This window comes from Anguilla rostrata, chromosome 7, assembly GCF_018555375.3.
Source record: "Anguilla rostrata isolate EN2019 chromosome 7, ASM1855537v3, whole genome shotgun sequence".
Classification (NCBI taxonomy): domain Eukaryota; kingdom Metazoa; phylum Chordata; class Actinopteri; order Anguilliformes; family Anguillidae; genus Anguilla; species Anguilla rostrata.
In genome coordinates, this window is record NC_057939.1 from 17,349,357 (window position 1) to 17,373,878 (window position 24,522).

Consider the following 24,522-nt stretch of genomic DNA (forward strand, 5'->3'; position numbering starts at 1 on the left):
ATCCAGCTGTACTTTTTCTGAAACTTGGAAACCCCCTCTCACTGAACCCCACTCCCCCGCACCGCCACCCACCACAAATCAGCTGGACCCACTGAACTACAAGCCCGAGCACAGATTCAGATGCATGTTGCCCTGGAAACCACCCCAGCTGTTTTGGTATGATTAGCAGTGTTCTGGGTGTTCCAGTGAGAATTACTCTGCTGATAACAGCTCAGAGATTCCACCATAAAGCGAAAAGCACACCATAAAAATCCAGCCCACAAGTGTCAAGGTTCATCAGCAAACAAAAGTCTTGCCTTTGGTTTCACTTAAGTACAGAAAAATAATTAACAATTCACTCTGTAATACATATTTGCTGAAGAAAATGTCCACCTATGGACTTGAGATACTGTGAGAGTTACTGTTACAGTAGGACTGTGAAATGGCCTGTTCGACTGTGACTGGTCCTTTAAAACTGAATAACTGCAGGGCTGGGACTCCCTGTGTACTTTCCTGTGCAGTACCCTGCTCATACTTTCAGCAAAGCTTGGTGCAATGTGCTAGTCCAACAGGCTTGCTTTAGCTTAGCAAGTAGATTAATGAAATAAATGGAGAAAAACAGAAAAACATAACTGCCAATCAGGAAGTTTCTTCCTTGAAGTACACAAGCCAAAGTTCTCTAGCGCAGTGGTTATGAATATACAGACAGACACATAAGCATGCCTACGATATATTTTCTTGCGAGCGTGAGAGGTAGAGTAAATATAGGCCCCTAACAGCCCTAAACCCTTTAAAGGTTAAATCCTTCACTGTTTATCCGCAGCTGGACGGACACAGAACGATATAGATGAACTAAGAAGACAAACTCAGTTCATAATTAACAGGATGAGCTCACTCCTGTCATCTGTGCCCATGACAATAATTAACTCGGAGAACGGCCTTTCGCCTCTCAGTGTAATCAAAACACACCCGGCCGGAACATCAAAGGGCGCGTACCAAAAACATTCAGCGCAACGACTGTTCCGTCTGAAGCTACGCCTGCTCAGAACTGGTTGGAGAAGAGGTGCCGCAGGCAAATTTGAGTCCGTTTAAATATAAAAAATTACATGCATATCATTTTTTGATGTAGCGATCTTAATTTGCAATTGTAATTTTCATTCGCAGATTTGCAAAGCAAATTGATTCCGACGAGATTAAATTAATTCTTTTAGTCTTTCTTTGGGCGTCAGTGTGAAATGTAATACTATCCAATATAAAAGATGAAAAAAAAATGAGTAGAAAATTGGCGTAACTCAACCCTGTCACATATTCATGACTACTACCCTGTACGGTACATGACTAGCCTACATGCCTTTGTTCTACATCGGACGGGACTTCAAACCGTCATCTGTATGATTCACCGGTGAAGTCACTGCAAAGGGCCTCCGGAGGGGGGGGGGGGGTGAGGGATGGGTCCCATCCTGTCCTGTCCCGTCCCAGGTGTGGAAACTTGACCCCGCCTCCTCGCGGGGCAGCACCATTGTGTTCCTGGGCCCTGTCCACACAGCTGTCCTCACTCCTCAGGTGTGTGTGCCTGTCTGTGTGTGTCTTTGCCCCAGGTTAGGGCCAGCCCCATTTATCCCAATAGCAACCGAGGAAAGGACAAGTGTGGGATAACATGCAGCATATCCCTGAGGGACTCTGAACACAGGGAAGAAACAGCCAACATTTTCGCTCCTTACACTAGCCCCAGGGCCGACTAACACCAAGACTTACTCGATTTCTCTCTTTCCTTTTGAATCCTCCCCACAATGGAGACTGACAGTCCGAGCGAGGAGTGCAGAGCGACATTAGCGGCCTGCGGTCACAGCTCTCTCACCATTGTGCTGCAGGCCGAGGAACGCAGAGGCTGCTGAAGCTCGGCTCCATCTGCTGAAAAGCAGGAAGCGATGGGGCTCGATGAAGACTTCAGAGTCAAAGACCCTTTCCTGTTTGCGCAAGATCTCCCACTCATCACAGCCAGCGAGCCTGTGGGTTCAGACGGCGCTCAGCAAACCGCAGCCTGTCAAACGCACTTTCCTACAGCAGTGTGAGTGAGCGTTAAGCATCCCTCTCCCACCCCACGCTGCACGTGCTCAGACTCTTTACCTCCCGGTATGTGAGCTGTGTGTGTGCAGGACCCAGCAAGTATACAGCTCCTGCACACGCACCAGACAAGCACACGCAGGTGTGCAGGGGCTGTATATTTGTGCGCTCGTGTGCGAGCTCTGCACACATCACAGGCTCCCGCTCTCTGTGAGGCAGCCCGCTGTCTGCAGCGCTTGCAGTCCGGCTGCTTTCATCTGCCCAAACTCTCCCTGCCTCCTCTCATCCCCTCCCCCTCACACACATCAAAGCCCCACGTGAGGCGTCCAGGTTGCGCTCCGGTCCCTAATCGCTGTAATCTGGCGCGGGGGGGTGGGTGGGGGGGGGGTTGTTGTGTTTAACAGTAACCATATGAATCAGGCGGTCACCGCGGGGCCACGCGTCGTTAACCGGGACCGCAGCAGCCAGCGTGACCCGACCGCGACCGCGACGGAGGTGTGGGAGGGGCAGGGCCGCCGGTGTCCCGTGACCGTCCGCGCCGAAGTTTTAACCGTTAACAGCGTCAAAACAGCCCAGGCCAGATTCCGGTCTGTAATGACGGATCCCCGCTGGGGCTGTTCACATGGGGACCGGCCGGCCTCTCTCCTTCCAGGTCCCCGTCCCAGATCTGGGGAACGCTTTAAGCACCACGTTTTCAATACTTCCAGTAAATACGGTTTCGCTGTAACCCAACCCACCCAAGCACAGCAGAAAATAGGGGCCGTTTCCCAAAATGCGGTGAGAGCACAACGCCTTGGGCCACTAGTCTCCTTGCGCCTTGCTTTCCAGGATCACACACGCTTGTATTACCTTGTATTATTACTTTCCCATCAGAATAGCCACTGCAAGTCTGCTTATTGCAGTGTAAGTTTTTTAATGAAGCTCAGATGGACTGATTTTTTTATGTAATGCTACTTGACATATCCTGCTCTGGATACATCTGCTCACGCTCTTCACTGGAGGTACCTCCCATAGTACAGTGAAGACGCAGCTATAGGCCAAATCCCTGTATTTCATCCCACCCTCAACTGACGGTGGGGATTTATATAAACACCAAGCCGAGGGCCCTCCACCATCGCTGGACAGTAGTGGATGTGTCCTCCGCCTGGCCCCTCCTCCCACGCCGGATCGGTGCGCGGTGTACAGACACACAGGCGGGCGGGGCGGCTGACGGGCCGTGCCGGAAGAACAGTCAGCGGCTCTGGACCGACGGCCCGCGCGCTTTCTGGGACGCGGCGAGGGTGCAGACGCCGAGCAGAACAAACAGCTCATCTGCTCCGTGACGCAGACGCCCCCGCGGCAGGTAATCACCTTATCTGCTTTCCCAGCGCTCCAGGAAGATCGGCACAGAGCCACCGCCGGGCCCGGCCGCGGGAACAATCAAACTCCCCTCTCCCCTCTGGAACACCTGCTTCCGTTCCGCTTTTTTAAAACCATTTACTTTTTTGCACAAAATGGCCATTACGGGCCGTTTTTCCGAAACAGTGACAGAACGTCCACGGATGCTAGAACTACTGAAAAATAAAAATTGGCCGAAGGCTTTTCAAATAATAAAATTCAATAGTTGCATTATTAGGGAGACCATTGTTTGCAAAGCTGTGTAATGTTTTTACGCAGTGACTGTTCCTTGCCTACCACTGAGGTGATGAATGAACAGTTTACAATACAAACACGCCTCCAACCACGCATTAGGCGTCAGTCAATTTACTTTAATTGTGAAAACACAAAAGCAACAATAGACACTCTGTGGGGCTTATAATGCACTACTGCATTTAGAGGGAAGGAAGGAAACAAGCTCATATTGCAACGCACACAAACACACACACTCCTCATGAATCTCAGAATCATTCCCGAATGTTGTGCATGTAAACATAAAAGCTTCAGAGATTAGCCACAAACACTCCACCCCCCAGCCTTTCTATGAGCTTCACTCTTCCCAGCTTTCATGCTTTGGTTCCCTCAGTTAAACAGTCCAATTACTAAAAAAGCACACTGGGAACCACAAAATTACACCCAATTAAAACTTCAAAGATCCCACAGCAACATTACTGCTCAGTCCAATCTCCCTGGCACCATTCATTTTAAACAAGGCAATTCCCCCTCGCTATTCTTTTGGGTAATTTGTGTAAATGCTTTGCAAGAGATTTACACATTTGTCTGTATTTTAACCCCAAACGCCTTCTATGGAATTTGTTTACACACTGGCCTTCAGGCAGGGCACGCTAACTTTTTAAGCGCCAAACATTAGGCTGCACTTAGCAGTAGGTGTGGCTGAATTCAATCACCTCCAGACTTAAGTGCTCTCACACTGTGTCTCTGTGCTCACTTCTCTTGAAAGCTATCCAAGGTATGCGACAAACATCTCCTGTGAGCCCCCGAATAACAGCGTCTCCAAGCAAGAAGCCAACACCTCCGGCCTCGATGGCGCTCTCCTGACTCAATAGAGGAGCACTGGGGAGAACCCTGGGTAGTTTTAATGTAAACTCTGTGCTGAGGAGGTTCCAAGGGTCCCGCCGCATGGCACAGTGCATTATGGGTGGCCGTGTCTGAGCGTGGCCCGCCAGACCTCCTCTGAGAGCGAGGTCGCCAGGACACACCTACGGTAAAACCCGAGGGACGGGGGTCAAACCAAACAGCCCGCCGGATGTCAGAGTCCTGCGCTGGCTGGCTCTCCGCTCTGCGTGGCGGCCATTAACCTGCGGAGGCTCCTGGAGGCTCAGAAAAGGATTTCAGCGCTACGGGTGTCCCCTGAGACGGACTGAACCCTGCCGTGTTTTTTTTTCAGAGCCTTAGCATCGCGGACACCGGCAGGTCGGTTAGGCAGACAATCCGGTGGAACTGGGTCAGTCGGCTTTGAGAGAAACCACAATACGCCCGAGGAGAACATCCACAATGCCGCAGGCGGAAAGTACAGGCTTGCTCTAAATAAATGGTTGCCTCCAATCGCGGCCAAGTCTATAATAAGTTTCTTATTACTATTTACAAGTCACTGCACCGAGGGCCCAGATCCTAGCAATCCAGGGCTTGGACTGAAAACAAAGACACAAAAAAAAGACACAAAACTGAAAACTATTAAGAAACTGTATTGTAATGGGATAGAAACAAGTTTTTGGGTGGAAGGGGGGTAAAATGGTCTGTGTAGTTGCCCTGTGGAGTTTAAAGGAGAACGGACCCTGTCCTGCTGCTGGCAAACTCAGACTGCCACTGCCGTGAGCACAGAAAACACATTCCCCTGCCTTACTGCAAGCATGGCCAGATGACCAGCGTCCCAAAGAGGTCACTGGCCTGCCACGGTCTATTTACATTTCCGCCACGGTCACATTGCATTCTGGTACCGCGGTCGTGCAGGGCAGGTCCATGAGCGGCTTCATCTGGGGTGCCACTAAAGAGAACCTATTCTGAGCGAGGTAAATACCGCTTTAAAAAACGTTTCACAATATCGCACAGCGACGGGGAGGCCTGCACAAGACACCACCACAAAATTCAAACGGAAGCGAACGCAACAGGCCTTTCTTTTAAGCCCGGTGTGGTGAAGATCCCCCGCTGGAGCAGAACATATGTGGCTAATGCTAAAGTTCTGGCACTGCAGAACAACCTGCCCCCACTCACAGTGTGACTCTGCAGAAGGGAACAGCTGGGGTCCGGGTCCAAACCAGAACACTGCCCCCATCTGTCAATCAAGCCATACAGGCAACACCAGCGCCTGCTGTGCAGACGGGCTACTGCCAGAGGGAGAGACACATTGGCACTAGTTTCGTAATAAGCTGGGTTTTGATTTACTGTGGGACATAGGCTTCCAATCTGCAGGGAGACTGACATGGCCAATATCTTTAATACATCATAATGCTTTCCCGCACTTTTCAGGCAGGCAGAAACAAGGAGCTCTCCCCGGCGGAGCAGGAAGTGCGTTTACCAAGCGACGCCGACAGTGCCGTCAACTGCCTCCCGGCCAGCGCGGTAGCCCTGGGCCCGCCTGTGCAGGAGAATGCGGCACACAGGCCAGAGGAAGGCCGCACTTTCGCTCGTTTAAATGGGAAGCGCTGCTGCCCCGCTGACTCCGGGAGGCTGCGCGGCCATGTTTGTGCAAGAGACTCCATTTCCTGGCCTCCTTCCCTCTTCCCCAATTCCATCCGAAGCACATCACTGACACACAAAAAAGCGCCGTTTCACACAGCAAGGATTGATGGTAATGCAGACCCCTCAAGGCCGTGCTCAGCACGGTTTCCATTCCCCTGTCACGCAGTATAAAGCGCTAGCACGTTACTCCAAATGGCGTTGAGAGTGTTGTGCTTTGGATTAAACATTTCCACATTCCAGCCAGCCTGCAGAGAACTCCAAAGGGCTTCGCCACACAGCTCTCCTGGAGGTCAGTGCGGTCAGCCCTCACAATCTCCAGCACACAATCCATGCATCGACGCAAGTGAAGGAGCACAGCAAACTGGAAGTCCACCAACTGGCATGCACACAGATTTCCCCTTTTCCCTTCATACTTAAAGGAAGTGAAATTGTGTAGCAAGAACAAAAGAAATCCCTCCCCTGTTAGAGCGAGTCAACCAGTTGACTTCCTGAACAACGCAATTCTGCGCAGGGCCACAGGAAATGGGCTGCCGTGAATCAACATGAAGCTTCGACCAAGTCAGCCACACAGTTCCCTGCGAAAACAGGGCCTTATCCTAAGGCCCACTGACCTGGGACAATGGATGCATGTACGAAGAAACAACAATATTTATGAAAATACACTGTGTGCCCCTAAGGTACATAAATATGTATAAGTAAATTAATGGATGAAAGTTTCCTCCGTCTGGAGATTTGTAAATTTACCATTGTTCACATGCCTTAACTCAAGTGGAAGTGGTTAATTGCATCAGATAAATGTGGTATACATTTAACCAAGGGTTCCTGGAATTTTCTTATTTATTTTTTTATGCCATCTTCAGGCAACAATCCCCATCCACTTGGGGATCTGAACTGAGCTCATCCTATTCTGCAAAAGGAACTGCATGCATATACTGACTTTTCGTTCAACAATAAGACCCATTCAAATGGTTGGAAGCAAAAAGTGTGGGGGCGAAACCATGAATGCCTATTCAGCACAAATGCCTCCAGAACCTCCACTGTGTGGCTTGCAGCGCGTGGAACATATTACTGTACGGGCTAGACAGTGAAAATTTCAGTTTAGCCAGGTTAGCCCCCCCGCCAATTGCTGCAGGCACCTCACTTAAGACTTTTAATGAGCTGTTTTATCTAACGTGAGTTCTCTTTATAAGGGAGGGCTAAAGTCAAACATTTCAAAAATGCTGTGTACATTACACACCTCCCACCTCGCGATTTTGATTTTGAAAAGCACTGAACTTCAGATGACCTACTTAGTGTTCCAACTCTTTGGCATAGATGGAATTAACGTTATAGCAATATCCCGTGACTTTCTGAATAGCGATAAAAGCGTTTAGCAAGGTAACGTGTCAGCATTACCTGCACCTGATGCATTTAGGTAGCTAGCTTGCTAGCCAACACTCCAACTGGACAAAACGTAAATAAAACACAACAACATGCAGGATTTCTAATAATTGGATCTGCATGATGGGTTGGAGATAATTTGCAACGTTTACATGACAGACATTTTAAGTTAACACGATGCCTCAAATGCCCCGTGATATGCAATAAAGCCAGGTGATTTTTTTCACAACGGTTAGCTGGCTAAGTAAGCGTGCACGTGTAGCAAGCGACCAGTTGACTAAAGACTTTGATATTCCAAAAGAAAAACAAATGGACAGCGATACACAATTAACTCTCAGTAAAAAGGCCATGTTTATCGAGAATTCCAAAGATGCAGACAAACATTATATACATTATATATCTAAAAACTAGCGTTGGCTTCGTGGTTAAGAACAGAAAACTCGTTAGTCTACATAATGGGCGTTTATCCGTAGCTCACGCAGTTAATATAATAATTTGTTCGGTCAGTCAGCTAAATGGCTTGTGACTTCCTTAATTAGACAAAGTTTTAGCAACATTAAACCCGCAACAAACCATTGCAATATACTGTTCAAAATCAATCAAAATATTTTCTGAGGTGGACTAGGTTATCTAGTGCTAACTAGAAAGCGATGGTGTGTGGACGCATGTTTGCAGTTGGGAGTGTAACTTAGCATTAGACCATATAGCAAGACAACGTTAAATAAATGAAAGGTATACACTTCAGGTATTGCACTGACAGGTGAATGCAAATATGATCCGTTTTGTGTCTGTTTACTCACCTTAATTCGCTACCAAGCCAACTATTTAGCGACCTGTCTATATAAACCAACCTGAAGTCTGTAATTTTAATATAACGTTAGATAGCTAGCTATCGTTAACTGACATAGCAAGGCAATTTGCACATTAGCAAGCTAACATAAGCGACTGACATTTTTAGATTATTTGCTAGCGATTGGAAAGAAAGAAATAAACAATGTATAAAATGCCGAAAGTACACAGCCAGCTAAAGCGGATGCAATATCAGAACACGTTTACCTTGCAGTTTGTCGGTTTCCCTGAGGGCTTCTTAAAAAATGAAGTTCTGGCCGTGAAAAAAAATTCTTCAGAGTCTTCTTCTAAACTACTATAACCACTACTCATGGTGCTTGTCCACGTCATTTGAAGATAAAAAAAAACCTATTTTCTTCTTCAGTTAAGTCCGGGCGTTGTCACATGAAAAGTCAGCAAGGGGAAAGTTGTACGAGATCCAAAAAGTTTGCTAGGACATGTGCGATAGCTAGCCAACTCAGCTAGCGAGTCAATTGCCAGCGAAGAGCTCAATCTCGCTGAACACACAACGACTGTAGACTAGCAAACGGAGTTAGTCTAACGCCTAGATATTACTTTTGATGCTGTACCACCTACAGTTTCGGAAATGTTTTGATAAAGCCGTGTGTGTTCAATCACCATCTTCTATCAGTCAAAGGTCACTGCTTTACTTCCCGGCAACTACTGGTGGGACAGAATTTTCGCTCTAATGCTAAATCTCATATTTAAGTAGTCAGAATAAAAACGCATCCAATTACCGGTCAAGTCCAAACACTTACGCGACTCCAACTCCCTTATATCACAGTACAAAAGTACATTAGCTAACCGGCTTCACCACGAACCTACAAAGCACTGACGCTAAGTAAAGTCAAACTCCTCTGCTCTAGATACTTGTGTCGCGTTCAAGCCTACTGCCCAGCGCCCAGTGAACACACCCACAGGCAGGATGAAGTCATCTTTGTTATGGCCAATCGCTCCTCAGATCGAGCTTCCTGGTCAAAAAGGTGAAGATGCGATGGTGGGAAAGGTGATAAGTGTCTTTCTAAATCAAACAGACCGGCAGGTAATATTAGTTCAAATGGAGAAAGGCGAGGGTAACATAACTTCATATGCCAGATATTAATACAAAACGATTCTTCCGTCTGTGTATTTCGAAAGATAAACGTAGACTATTGTGCAATGTTGTTACAATAAAGGGAATGACCCAGATTAGTTTCATTAGAATTGTAAAACTGAATCCTGAATGCTCGATCTGTTGTTTTAGCAAGAAGTTTCACGTGAAGATAAGTAATTGTGATTTCCGTCCACAACTTACATTTCATTCTCAGTTCATTGTAGAGCAGTTCTATTTATTTGGCTAAGTAGTGTTTCTTTCAGTAAAATGCATTTCTCAGCGCCAGCTCGGTAGGTGGTCTTTTCACTTACCTCAATAAACATGCAACACACTAAAGCCAACTTGCCGACTTTCTTCTTTTGGAGCATGCTTTTCCAAAAACCTGAAGACAGCACCAACTAAACTAAAAAAAAAAATAAGGAAGCCAAAAGGGCTTAAAAGCAGGTGAAAGAAAAAAAAATCCACCCATTCAAAAGGGTGTAACAGAACTGTTAAAAAAAAAAATGAAACCAGTCTGTTTACAATTTGCCACTGTAGCTTGGTGTGTTCGAGGGAGAGCGAGAGAAGCTTAACATTAGAAGTAGAAAGCTCTATGCAGGTTTACCTCAGAATAGTTCAAACACTTCTGTCTCCTGTAATAAATTACAGCAGTCTCACAACTGAGAAATAAGACTAACCAAATTCATTTGCCTATCTTTTGCAATCAATTCCCATTCTAAACAAATGATGTTATTAAATAGCAAATGTGAACTTTGACCCTCTTTATAACAAAATGTCAGCAGGTTGCTATTTCTACTTTTTGTTTCAGGACATTTGAATAAATTTAGTCATATGTAATATACTTGTGAATATGAATAAGCATGAAAAAAGACTAAAGCGGTTATTCTGGTTGTACTATGGGTGTCTGTATTGTAAAGTCTTGATGTTTGAATGCAAATAAAATAAAATACAAAATGTATACTAAATTCCTAGACCAATGACAATAATCAGTAAGGGAGTTGCCACAATTGAGCTTATTGTAGTAGCTTGCATATATTGGGCTACAAACTCATATTTCAGCAAAAAAAAGTCCCTGTTGTATACCCGCAGCCTCAGCTTCTATGGTGTTTTACAATTGGGGTAAACGTTAAGGCATGCATTTAAGCACTGCTATGCAAAGCCTCCAATTTGCACTTCTGCAAGCCATCGTCTTTTAAGGTAACCAGACTTTTCAACATGCCTGGACAGAAACCCATGACCAGGAGAGACTGTCTGCTCTGAAAAAATTAACTGTGAGAACACAGCACCAGTTTTACAACCTTCTCACATTTCAGGTGCACAAGCACAGTTTCAGACAAAGCTAACCAGTCGTCAGCTCAATTGAGAGGCCACAAGAGGACAAGTTTCCTTGTGTACAATAATGGCCTAGAAGATGCCAGATTTGAACCCACCAACTGGACCCAAATTACAAGTCTAGCTCTTGCTAAGCGGCTTTCTGTTTGCCGGAGACCTTTTTTTTGCGAGCACACTGGTGTCCAACTCTCAGGCTCTGACATTATAATTTACCCCATTGGCCATTGCTTCTGTTGTTCTGCATTACATACAAACCACTTGGCACACAATGTCAAGCCAACAGTTTCCTGTGTTGTCACAGTGGTGCTGAAACCAGCACAGCACAAAGTTTCTGCTACATCAAACCACATAGCCAGGTATTTTTCTTTGTACAGAAAGAATAATGGGAAATTATATGGATATTTTTTGTTGTAACAGCACTATTATTTGATCGGAAGAAAGCACATTAGGCTTTACAATAGCATGATATACATCAGAACTCTCAGGATTTTAATTCTTGCTTAATGAGGTTGGCTTGAATTAAGAAAAATAAAACTGCTTCTTGCAACTCTTCAAATGTGTGTTTATCAAAAGCTTTGAGAATAGATAGACCATCAATAAATAATTTTGCCTTGAGGCTCTTTTAATTATATTCCCATTGAACTACCCTTGTGTTTTGTATTTTTTCCACCTCAGGAAAAGTTCAATTGCTTTTGTGCTTGAACCCAGCCAGCAGTAAGCGAACCTGTTGATGACTATATCTGGCTATAGGGTGAAATGTGTGGAACATCTGCTGTGAATCAGGGAGACAGCAGACCACACCTCAAAACAGCAGGCTTTCCGGGGGTTTGTGGAAGGACAGCGCTCTGTTTAAAGAGAGTGCACAGAGCAGCCCTAAATATAGTCTGCCAGCAAGCCAGGCCAGCCAAACCTTAAAAACCAGAGATTTGCAAGAGTAGATTCCAAAATAATCACAACCCGACAAGTGTCCAGTGTACCGGTGTTAATTTAAGCTCTTCTACAGCACAGATGTTTATTTCTCTTTTTTTTTTAAAGATTTTTTCGTTGTCTCACAATATGGAACACCAGTATAGATAGTCCAAGTGCTGCAGCATCCTCCATCATTTCAGGAGAGCCCAGACAGGCACCCACTTCCTCTGAATCCATTGAAGCCAGATGCTGCTCCTTTCGCTCTGCAGTCCACCTGCAAAGCTGCAGAGCGCTTGGACCAGTGGACAGTACTACTCTCACAGCCTATGCAGCCAGATCACAGGTGCGTGGTCAACCAGATGGGTTGTCCTTGTTTGATGATGTGGGGAGTATCCTGCCAAATGAAACCCTCTTTTCCCAAGTAATGCTACAGAGCCCTGCCTCACCCTGCTGGGCTGCTGGCCACCAACTGCAGTGGCACAGCTAGAATGTCATTCCAGCCTTAAGGGTGCACCTATAGGGTTGCCAGTTGTTATCTATCTTGCATGTATTCAGCTTCCTGCCAAACACATTCCAGTTGAAATGTCATCTCCCCTTAACAAAACAGGTTCACCCTTCTAAATATGTCAGAATACTGTGATGAGATTTTGGCACTATTTTCTTGTCTAATTTAGCTGGGGGTTTTTTTGGGGTGGGGGGGGGGGGGGGTCGGTCAAGTGGCAACATAGGTACATGGAAACGTGCTACCCTTTGTGGCGTGGACAGTGATGACTTCACAACTGATGTTTGTTCCTACAAACATTGGCAGAGATGTATGACCCTAATCATTACCAATATGTACATCTAAGACACTGATCCAAAGAGCAGAGAGAAAGTGTGAAAAATGGCCACAGCACCGAGACACAAACATTGAGCCCTGCTGAAGTCTAAAGCAACAAATCTGAAATGCTCCTGCAGTGAAGAAGAGCTACAAAGACATGATAAGTCATTTCTGGTCCATCTGGCTAGAAGCAACGGAAAAGCCCTGTATTTCTCTTCTGAAGGACCTTCCGCGAGTGTGAGAAGAAAGCAATCACACCAAGGTGTGGGGAACTTTTCCCAAAAACCGGTCACCTATAGCCTACGTGACAAAGATTCAGTCTGTGGAAATCTCTGCGAACGCCCATTCCTGGCTGAGGCAGTGACATGTTTCTAAATTTCACAGCTGACAATGGCCTGTTGTCTGGATGGGGGGTGAGGTGTCACAAATAGTGGGCGGGTCCTGAGCGACATTCTTCAGCTGTGTATGGTGACATATTGGGAGGAACGTGGAGCGTGTTTCTCTTGAGCGTATGGGGTCTTTGTATCAGCTAATCCCATCAGCTAAGTACAAAAGACTTTCAGCCCCACCCTTGATGTTTGAAAAGTTAAACCTGTTCCTGGCCCTGCAGACACTTTGAACATGATTTAATCTCAATAGTGAAACTGGGGGAAAAAGATCATGAAACTTCAAGCGCAATGGCCAAGCAGCTACTCTGTCTAACATAGCACTCAGCACTGCACTGCACAGAACACAACTGCTTTACCTGTACAGGAATGTGGATGAAGTTACGTTTTGGGGAACAGTATAGGTTCCTTGTGAATACTACTTTTTTTGAAGACCTTGTGGATCTATTATAGCGTTCTGTTCCTATAGCTGAAAAGAGAACAGACAGGTAGTACATGCAATGGAAGCGGGAACATTGTCTGCCATGAGTAGGCTGTGTGGACAGGCTATACCCTCCAGCCTGATTTTTCTGTGTAATACACTCTTTATTCAGGATGTGTCATTCTTTCTGTATTTCATCATTTCAGAAGCACAGTGTTTCCATCGCCCCCAAGGTACTGTAAATCACAGGCCTTCAACACTCAAGATGTACTGAGTCATGGAATCAGGATGGAATGTTTTGTAATAATATAGTGATAAATCACATTATCTGTGTTCATTTCTGAAATATTAACTCTTTCAGTATTGTAGTGTGCCTCCAGGAACTAGATGCCAGGATATTCCTAAAGGCATACACACCACACACACACTAAATGCCAATGCGTGTGTGTGCATGTGCATACACCTGTGTGTGTGTCAGTCACTATAATACACACACACACACATACACACACACCACACACCATTGGGTTTCTAATGAACTTACTCAAATGAGAGGAATAAATGTATTGAAATTGTAATTGCTTGTTACTGATGAAATGTTTTTTCTTTTACAGTGTGGCCAAAACAGATTCCAGTCAACACCCATTCATTTTCTAAGCAGATGGTTCCTGTCTTATCTCCCCAGATCATTTTTTCAAAGCACACATAACACTGTAAAGCTATGGGTTTTTTCCCCTTCATGCTATGAATAATGAATAAATTCCATTTATGGGTTTATCTCAGTCAGTCTATGTAAGCCAAAATAAGATTTGTCAGTCAGACAAAATTGTAAAGACATCACCAAACATAAACACAAACACACAAAGTCTACAGGGTTGTGCATCTTCTTTGATGCCTGGATAAAAATCAGTCTTTCCCCCTGATGTTATCCCTTCTGACAGATATGGAGACAAAACATTACATTCATATATCCAGAGCGACTTACCATGTAGGAGTGCATTTACCTGATTAATGTATGTCAGACCTGCCTAACAACATTCCCAGACAAGCAATTGCAGAAGCAACATCTATAAGAATCTAACAAGTGCTAGTGCATGTTGAATATGCTAACCAAGAGCCAAAATACTAATTCTGAATATATGCAGATTGCATCCATAACAAGCTCTAAGAAATAGAAAACTATTTAAAAATCAAAAACTCTCATCGCTTGAATTAGTACACAAGGTGGGTGTGCTGTGGGTTTGGGATGGCAGGAAGTGGGACGGGATGCTGCCTCTTGTAAGGAGGTGGATTCAGTGTGTCAGAGAGCATACTCAGTTCTGGAATGCCTTCTATGTTCCAGAACCTTGTTTTGAACCCATCCCAAATGACCTTCTGCCTAACAAACGGAGCGTATGAGACCCAGAACCAGTACAGCCTGCAGAGCTACTCTGACCTCACAGTCAAGTGGGAACAAATGGCCAAGATTGCTCGATTCACTATCTTAAAATAAACATAAAGATCGCTCAGTTCAGCCGAGATTTAACCTGCCCTTTGTAAACATGGCTTCTCCACCAGATCCATCTCTCACTCTGTTAATTTGAAGCTGACTGCAGATAAGTGACATGAACGTACTGTTAGTGTTGGCAGACCTAACCTGGATATAGTCTGGCTGAACACACCCTACCGCTCCTCTGTGTTTGGGTTCATGTTAAATCTGGAGGAAAAAACAGAGAAGAGCTAAGAAGGCTTTTTTAGCTCAGTATTAAAAAGCATCTTTGTTCAAAACCTTCAGCACACGAGTTCAAGCAAAGACCAAATGTGAAGCAGACCACAAATCGAATATTTGTTTCAGCACAATGCTTCACCACAGCTAAAGGACAGACACTGTTTCATATGAATGCTAATGGTCCGGTTAACCATTTGAGCAGTCTCACAGTTTTTAAAATGTACATTCCCTTGGAAAGTTCATGGAATGAATCTGCCACTTACCGAGGGCAAAGCATCCACCTCTACTAATAACTATATCAACTACTGATCGATTACAAATTATATTAGCAATTTCATGTAAATAACTATCTTTTGTTAAAATTCTAATGATCAATTTTAAACACCATTATTCATTAAAGATGCTCAATCAAAATCTGAAAAAAAAATAAAACAGATTGCTTGAAAGTATTCAACCCCCCAAGTACTGCAAGTGGATAACACCTTTGGCAGCAATTGCTTTGAGTGGTCAGTACTATCTTTGGGAAGGAATCTTTTTAAAGGATGGTTAAGGAACTGCAGATTACACCATAAATTTAAATATAAAGTCTGAATTGCTCAAGTACATTTATTTTAAAAACCCAATCCCAGTGTGGCTTCACGATTTAATTTTACTCTGTGTCATACTAAAATTATAATTTGAGAAAATAAATTTGGCTTTCCTGGCATAAGGCAGACTTCCCTTGGAGCTTCTCTATCAGGTAACACAGTGCTCGACTTGTCTCTAAAGTGTTTGGTCTTCATGTATGATTTGTCGTATCATTATGTGATTTGCAGCTTTACATCCCATGCTTTACTGAGTAAACTTAATTGCATTTACTCTACAGTCAAGTTAAACAACTTTGATTACACTGAGACCACAGCACTTACTTTGTGGCCTTTCAGACAACACTGAAACCGACTTCAGGTTGGCATAACAAAAAGATTTAAATACTTAAAATCTCACTGTAAATGCTGAATTATGCTAAAACTTTCCCACAAGGAAGAATCAATTTTTCAGTCCTCTGATCAGCTTGATGTGCTAGAGACTTAACACAGATGTGTCCTTCTGCACAAACTCAAGCCTCATCCCTGGAAAGAGGTCTGACTTTCAACGAGTTGAAACAACAGATGTCAGAGTAAAATTGTTATTCAACCTAATACTGTAATTTATAGAGAAGCACTGTGTTAGATCTGGCGTGTCTACGACACAAGTTTCAGGCTTCTGCTGAATGTACTTGCTCCATGTGAGCTTCTCAAAAGCCAGCCAACCTTTAAACAGCTGGAATTAATAATTAACATAGGCTGCCATTTCAGTAAAGGAATGAAGTGCAAACATGGGTTCTTCATTTCCCATGATATGATGGGATCATCAATGATTTATGTCTTTACACAAGGACAACCCTAAACATGTTAACAAACACTGCATTGGTCATTGTCCATGTCTTGATAAACATATCCAAATGTACATTTTCAAGCAAAATGAAAATGATTAGGTTAAGAGAACAGCAACTGCAGTAACAATTTGATGTCTCTTTCTCCATGAACTTTAATTTCCCAGAGTTTCAGGGTTTTGTTTGATTTGTTGAAGCATGTTGGCTCCTTGTTTGATTAAAGACACACAATCTCACAGATTCTCACTGAAGGGTTGCTGACCCAGCAAAAAAAGAACAAAAAGTACAGTTTGAATAAAACAGATTGACATAGCTAAGCCATCTTCTCTTTGCGGGTGTTCTCATCTTTAAAAACCAATATGTTCCACGAACACTGTAACTGTGAGGGAGGACATTTAATGAGAGAGAAGTTTGTCTTTCACTCATCTATTTTTCTCGCTTAAGGGGGGCAGGGGGGTGAATAGAACAGCAGAACTTATAACAGCTGATGCCCGATGAACAAGAGGCTGTCCCAGCTGGGGTGGTGGTGATGGTGGGGGGTGGGTTGGGGGGGTACGAAGAACAGAAGGGGTGGGGGATTAGCCTTTGGGATGAGAAGCCTGTAATCTGGGACTATGTGAGTGACTCATGCTGACTGCTCTTTAGGATAAGGAGGTAGATCAGTCAGTTCAGCTCAATGAAAAATATGCCCCTCTAAAAAGGCACTGGGGTTAAATCTGTCGAGGCTTACTTGTAATTTGAAGCTTTAAAAGTGTGTTTGTACATAAAGTGGAGGCATGAAGGTGCTTGCACCCAGTACTCTGAATGGAACATGGGACTGTTCATCCTAATATTCACACAATTAGCACTAAACAAAAGCCTCTGCTTCAAAAGGTGTGACTTGCAGTGCTTATGGTGATACCGTTCAGCCACATTATATTATAAGTAAAATTCCACGTAGAATATTTGCCACTGCTAAAGCCTATTGTATGGAAAAACATTTTGAGAGTAAATTCAATGCTAAAAAGATTCAGAAAAAAGGTACTGAAAAGATCCAGTACCAAGATCCAATGGAATGTGTATGTTTCCTGTGAATATTTAAAAGATTTCTGGAAGAGTGCCAATACCATATCCTCAACAACTAACTTGCAGCACTGACTGCAAGCCTAATTAAATAGTCATGAGCACCTCACTAGCCATGGTTCAAACGATGTAATTTGCAAACACATACTCCTAAACCATTCTCACTCATGATTACAATCTAAAGCCACAAAAATGCTGCAATTTCTTCCTGAGGAAAAAAAACAAGTAAAGCAGCAGAAATGTCCACATGCAGCTAAGTGAACTGAGTTAATGTGTTACAGGGACCTACGGATATTCAGAGCTGCCATTAAACCTCTCCATTACTCACAGCTCAGTGTTTGTGTTTCCCAACATCCAGGGAATGGCAGTGCCCCTGCGATCTTTGACCTCCGCTCTCCGCCACTCAGCCAATGAGACGAAGCCGGTATGGCAATGGGTGTAAGTATTGTACTTTCTACCTAAAGCTCGCTAAATGGTGACTGACACAGCTCTCGGGCCCAAAGTCCATATCTAGCAATGGTTTAATGACAGCCGTTGTGATGTGTGCCCTTGCCAGCACAGCGTAAATGGCAAACATTTTTGGTGGCGCCTGCAGGTTGCTCCAAAAGCACTGACTGAGGTTCTCACTCCAGTATGATGAAGCACTGAGCAATGAGATGGAAAACAGTGATCAGAAATCACACAACACGGAAAATTCTGCATGGCTAAAGCAGGGGGCTGTGTTGAAAACTTTAAAAACTGTCAAAAATCCAATCAACAACTTGGAATTCCCAAGACATGTGACCCTTACAGAGACTTCTAAACCAAACAGGGTATGTACATATGAACATTCACCCTGGAACCATCAGCCTTGTACACAGCCGAACAGGGGCAAACATTTTACTTTAATCAGGTCTTTGGAGAGAATATTACAGAGAATTTTACAGGGGCATTTACCTGTGATGTCTCAGGTTTTACTGGCTGAAATTAATGCTAACAGCCCACAGAGAGCCCAGATTCCAAGGAAAAGGTCATGGGGGTGTGGCATCAAACACAACCCTGAGTAAAACTGTCAAGACAGGCAGCTGGAATGCAGAGCTACAACTACGACGTGTGTGTGTGTGTGTGTGTGTGTGTGTGTGTGTGTGTGCGTTAAGTGTTGGAGATCTATGGCTTCTTTAGTGCTACCCGTATGCGGGGTGACGTGCGACTAATGGAAACATGTGGTAACCCATTAATGTGCTCAGACCAGAGCACAGAGCTGACGTAAATGACGGCACAATGGTAGCTAACATTGAGAGAGCAGCCCCCACAGACAGACCCTGCAGTCCACACTAATGGCTGGTGCAGCATTTAATGGCAATGATGTGCTCTGGCAAATACCGTTTACACACGACTGTGAGCCTCAAGCTCAAAGCTCAGTGCTGTCTGCCTCCCTCTAAAAGAGGCGTGTAAAGGAAACAGAGCAGCTTTCAGGCAGCCACTGCCACACAATGGTGATGATAAGATCACCCCTACGACTCAGCCACTGTTAACAAGTGCAAAGTCAGACCTGAAAAGGTAGGAGATAATTATCTAAGATATCCACATCCAACATCATACACTACTTTACTGTATTCTGTATTTAAATGTAAGACTGTTTCAAATAAATGCCTGCTGTAATGGTTTAACTTGAAAAAAAAAACCTCTGAATAAATTTCTGACTTAAATGTTATTACAACGTAAGGTCAGCCAGCTTCACAATGTGTGAAGGGAGGGGAGTAAAGCAGCAAGATTAAAGACATGGCACACGCACAAAGCACCAACAATACACCACATAACACATAACAGGGAGCTGCGAAATATAGCGCCAGATCAAATTTCACCTTATGAGCTGAAGTGGCGAACCGCTCCTTCAGCAAAGTGCTGAGGAGTAAATTTCTTCCTAAGGTCCTTGGTTATTTGAAAGCTTTATTAAGAAGAGAGACTCCAGTTTGGCGCTTTAATGTTCAGCTAGCATAAGGGTTTCTTTGTGTTCCTCTCTGCATGCGGTCTGTGGCGGTATCTCCTAAATCCTGTATGTGTGCGCGCATTATCCAGACTGCCCCCCCTTTCCAACAGAACTCATCACAAACAAAACCTATGCTTAAAAGAGGGGGAAGGCGTTGCTTTCACAGTCACATTCTGTCGAATCTTTTCTACAGGACACATCTGACCATGTAGCCTCAAAAAGACACATGGGGACATTTGAGACATTCAGGCAACCACAAATTGCACAAACTGGAAACTTCGAAATCCATCTCTTTTCTTCCAAGTTTTGTTTTTGTTTTGTTTTTGTTTTTCAATTCAATAAAAATGTATTCATGTTGCCCGTCCGGGGCAGTCACATTGTGGAGCCAGCTTGTGGTTGCAAGCCCACAGTCTCCAGCTGTTTGGACTAACTTTACCCCCTGTCAACTCTGTTCCTGGAACAATGTGAACACAGCCAAATACTAAATGCAAAAAAGACAAACAATAGTCCTGGTCTGATGCTCAAAAGAAAAATGAACCCAGATATTGGGTATTTTTAAAATGATTAATGCTCTCTGAGATCCTCCCTCCCTGACATTACTACCAATATATGCATCACCATGCAGGACCCCGTCACAGTCAGGACAGATAGTGTAGGATTCAGTTACACCCCTTTCATACCAAAGCAAAGACCCAGGTAAAACCCATATTTGCCATTGGTGTGAATGGGTCATGTGACTTGGGTTTGCGACCCTGGTCACGACCTGGGTTGTACGCTGGCTTCGACACAGCTCAGCTTTCGGTATGAAAGGGGGGACGTGGGTCACTCTGTGCAGCACAGTCAGCCGACTGACCCTCGCTCTTTGTTTAACTGGCCCAAATTTCCTGAACTGAAACCCAATGTGGTGCTCCAAGTCTTACAACTACCCTCATGCAGAAATGATGTTTTGTGAATGATGATTCAAACAACTTTTCATTTTTGGTACTTTCACAGCTATATTCACCCTGTTGGAAATTTCATCTTGGATCCAGTCTGGTTTTAAGCTGGTTCAGCTGGTATGAAGCTGATTTGGAGATGGTCAAGCTGGCAACAAGACGGTTGAGATAGCAACCATGCTGGTAATACCATGTCCGGCTGGTGGGCCAGCTTGGTACAGGCAACAGACCATCATCAATTCCAGACGGCATCTGGCTAGAGCAGAACCTGGATCCAGCTAGATTCCATCTTAGGCTGGGAGCTGGAATTTCCACCAGGGCACACAAGAAGAGGATTGCTCAGTTGTTACAGGTAAATATGTCACTGAATATAAAAATAACAAATAAAATGTTACCTGTAACATTTTGTGACATAGCTTTTACATAAAAGCATCTACAATATTTGGAGTACATCATTGAGCTATCGATTCAGGAGTTAACTGCGGACCCAGGTCTGGTGTGAAAAGCATGGATCCGATACTTAGCTGTGACCAAAATCTAGTGCGAATGGGTCAAACGGGTTGAACCCGTGTTCAATATCCCATGCGAACCTCGGGTTTGGTGTGTGATAAAGGGCTAAAGGGGTATTACGTGCAACAATGCACCAGATGAGAAGTCCTATAAGGGGTATTTTTATTTACTTAAAAAATAACTGGCACAAACATACAGTGTTATGCATCCCAAAAGCACCCAGAGCACCATGAGCAGTCACTACGGTGACAATGCACAAAATGGCGCCATTGAGTTTCTTACAGACACTGTGTGAACTCCCTATCTTCAGGGCAAATAGAGGAGACTGGTGTACTATAATGCCAGGACTGTATGTGCGCGGGTGTGTGTGTGTACATTTGTTCTCTGTGCCAAGTTCACGCGCTGCTATGCCACATTTCCTCTTTTCCTGAAAGGAAGTTCTCCCTCTCCCATCTGGACGATGTTTTTTCCTCCCTGGTAGCCTGTTTCTTGGTTGGATTTGCACATTTCAGTTGTTAGTGGAGCAGTTTGTGTGGAATGTCTTTGATCAGGAGGATCAGTGGACATCCTTCATGACCAGCACCTTATTGCTCTCACATACAGTAGCGTAGCTAAAGGGCCATATTTGTGAACACAAGGTTGCAGGTTCAAATCTTGACAGAAACCGGCCTGTTGTACCATTCAGCACCATTCTTAGCCTGACTTGCTTCCGAACACATTCAGCTGTTTAAATAGAAATCATGCAATGCATGCTGGACAAAGGTATCTGTCAGACAAGCTGGTATGAGTGCGTCTAAGTGTGTGTTGTCTGAGGGTGCGTGTGTGTACATCAGCACGTGTGTGCATTAATGCATGTCTGGGTATACGTTTGTGTGTGTCTATGTGTGGGTATAGTTACAACCAGCACTCCTTTGTGATGTCATTCTGGAGTTTGTGTGGTCCAGTCCCATACATTACACACAACAGGCAACTCTGATTACTGTGTGAGGTTCAGTGGGAAACATTGGGATCCACAGGGGGAAGAATGCTGAGGCTGCTGCAGGGACATATTTCTCCTCCAAAACTGTGGGATTCACACCACAAATGACACAAACAACTGGCAACCCTCCATGTGCTTATGGGATAAATTACTTGAACGTTAAATTGCTACATCAATTATCCAAGTCTTTTAAACTTATAATAAGAAATCAATGTGTAGATAATATAATTTGTGCAAGATGCCAAGGCCATCTACCAAGAAATTACAATATATAAAATGTTAAATGCAATGGAAGACTAAGGTGCATTATGGGAAGTGTAGTCTGACACGAGGGCCCTGACACAATCAGCTTCAACTGGTGTAGTCCAACACACGGCACAGCGAAAGCGCTACTTTACGGGTTTCATAGGCCGCGGGGAGAGTGGTGTAAGCTTTCTCCACCTCCTGCAGCGGCTGCTCTATGCCTGATATATGTCATCCCCCATTGTGTTTACAACACCCTGAGAGGCCGTGTGACACACCATAACTCATGTAGACTCCGCGCTAGCTCTGCACGTAGCATCCTGAGTGCGGTTGCGTCAGTGGTATTGTATGTGTGCGCATGTGTACGTCTGAGGTGGAGCTGATCTATAGGCGGAGCTTTGTCTCAGGCATTATAAAGAGAGATTGAATTGAATTATACTGTAACCAAGTTAGCGCTGGACATGTTACAGAACAGAACAGCACTTAATTAGATCAAGCCTTTAAAACTGCAGACTAGTCTGCCACTGGCCACAGTCAAAACAAACATAAAAACTCTACGCACAGATATATTTGTACCGAAGATGCTACCAAACCCAGCCATAATAATGACACAATCCATCGGTTGTTTGCCTACGATGCATGCTTTTTATCATGACACGCGCTATTCTCATCGACTTCAGGACAGGCCCCATCTCGTGCGCTTCCGTGGCCGGAAGCCAGGGACTTTTATTTATATTTTCCTTATCGTTACGGTGCGTTCTGCTGCTGCGCGCTATGAAGCGCTCTGAAACTGTCACAGGAAGCTGCAGAACTGGGTCAAATGTGTGTCCGCATGCCACACCACACTGTGTCCTGACCTCCAGGGTCAGATGGGACTGTAAGCCCGCTGTCCCCTCCCTCCCTCTGCCCCCTCCCCCTGGGGTCACCAGACTCAGAACAGCCATTGTGTGATGGGAGCGACCCTTGGCACTGTGTGTCTGGGTGCCCGAAGACTTCCCCTCATAATGCCATAATGTGTCTTCGGGATGGCCGTGTTCGTGCTTTGGGGGGGTGTCTCATGTGAGAGAAGATATGAGGCCTGGAGCATTCGAACCCTCCCCCCCCTTTCCCCTTTCCATGTCCTGAGGGGACCATTTCAGTGTCCCTGCTCCCCACAGGAGGCACAGGACAAGCCAAGACAGGGATTGTGTGTACATGGGAATTTGTGTGTTTGTGTGTGTATGTCTGTGTGTATGTGTGCGTGCGTGTGTGTGTCTGTAGCGTATGTGTACTGTACATGTGTACATGTATGCATGCATGTGTGTGTGTCTGTAGTGTATGTGTATGTGTATGTGTGTGTGTGTCTGTAGTGTATGTGTACATGCGTGCATGTGTGTGTGTGTGTGTGTATTCGTTTTCAGGTCAATAGCAGTAGTGACCACTGGGTTTTGTGTGGAACATGGTGTAATGGCTGCTTAATGAGAAGGAACGATCTTTGAACAGGCATTTATCATCACACACACAGCACAGCTGCTCTAAGGCAGGGAGAGGCTGTAATTATCAGTGTCATTACCACTGCAGATCACAGGATGTGACAGCATTTAGTCACACAAAGGAAACCATTGCTACCTCAGCTGCTATCAGTGCTTATAATACACACTGCTTCCATCCCCGTCACTGTTGTTATATTCAGCCATCTCATACAGCAACAACAACAACTAGCTACCCTTCAATTATCCTTCAAAGATCCAGAAATTCATTTTTGTCCCCTGTAGGGGACACGAGTCTTTGATCTTAATCTCAATAACAGTATTCTACTATGCTGAAAGAGACACTATCAGGCACATTCAATATAAATAAAAAAACTATACTTTTGAAATTATTTTCCCTGCACCAACGTTTTCAAGACACTTGTATTATGCCAAAAATTCAAATATTGAATTTTTCCTATTTACATATTTCTTCTTTCTGCTGTGATTCAGGAATTTAATACAATATATTGTTCTTTGCTGCCTTGCTGATGCAGTCCCCACTTTTCTGAGTGAAACAATTAAAAAGTTACACAAGAACCCACCGTCCTTACTTTATCATTTAACTTTATTCAACTCTCACTCCCGCTCCTCCTACTCCCCCTAGTGGTAAAACAAGTGACCTGTCATCAGAAGAGTGTCAGTTTAGGTTCATACCCTGCGGACACAGTTCAAAAACTGCCTGTGCACTGCTCTAAATATACCCTATGCAAGTATGCAAACGCAGACTCTTTGGGCTAAACAAAGTTGGTTTCACGCGTCTTCGCCTTCTAAAATGTGTCACCAGCAATTATTAAAGCAAAGAAAGCGCAGTTTCAAGCGTCGCAGCGAGGGGCATTATAGCCGAT

The 24,522-nt window shown here is 44.5% G+C and overlaps 1 protein-coding gene across 4 annotated transcripts in view; it reads right to left on the reverse strand.

The window, feature by feature from the left end:
* rassf3 (Ras association domain family member 3) overlaps positions 1–24,522 on the reverse strand; it is a 53,623-nt gene that overhangs the window by 17,416 nt on the left and 11,685 nt on the right. The window contains exon 1 of one of the 4 annotated variants that reach the window (XM_064343315.1): positions 8,596–9,334. The exons of the other annotated variants lie outside the window; for them this stretch is intronic. Within the exon in view, the coding sequence (XP_064199385.1) occupies positions 8,596–8,718 (123 nt within the window). The 5' untranslated portion in view covers positions 8,719–9,334. Of the gene's footprint in view, positions 1–8,595; positions 9,335–24,522 lie in introns of those variants that run through there. 4 annotated transcript variants of the gene reach the window in all.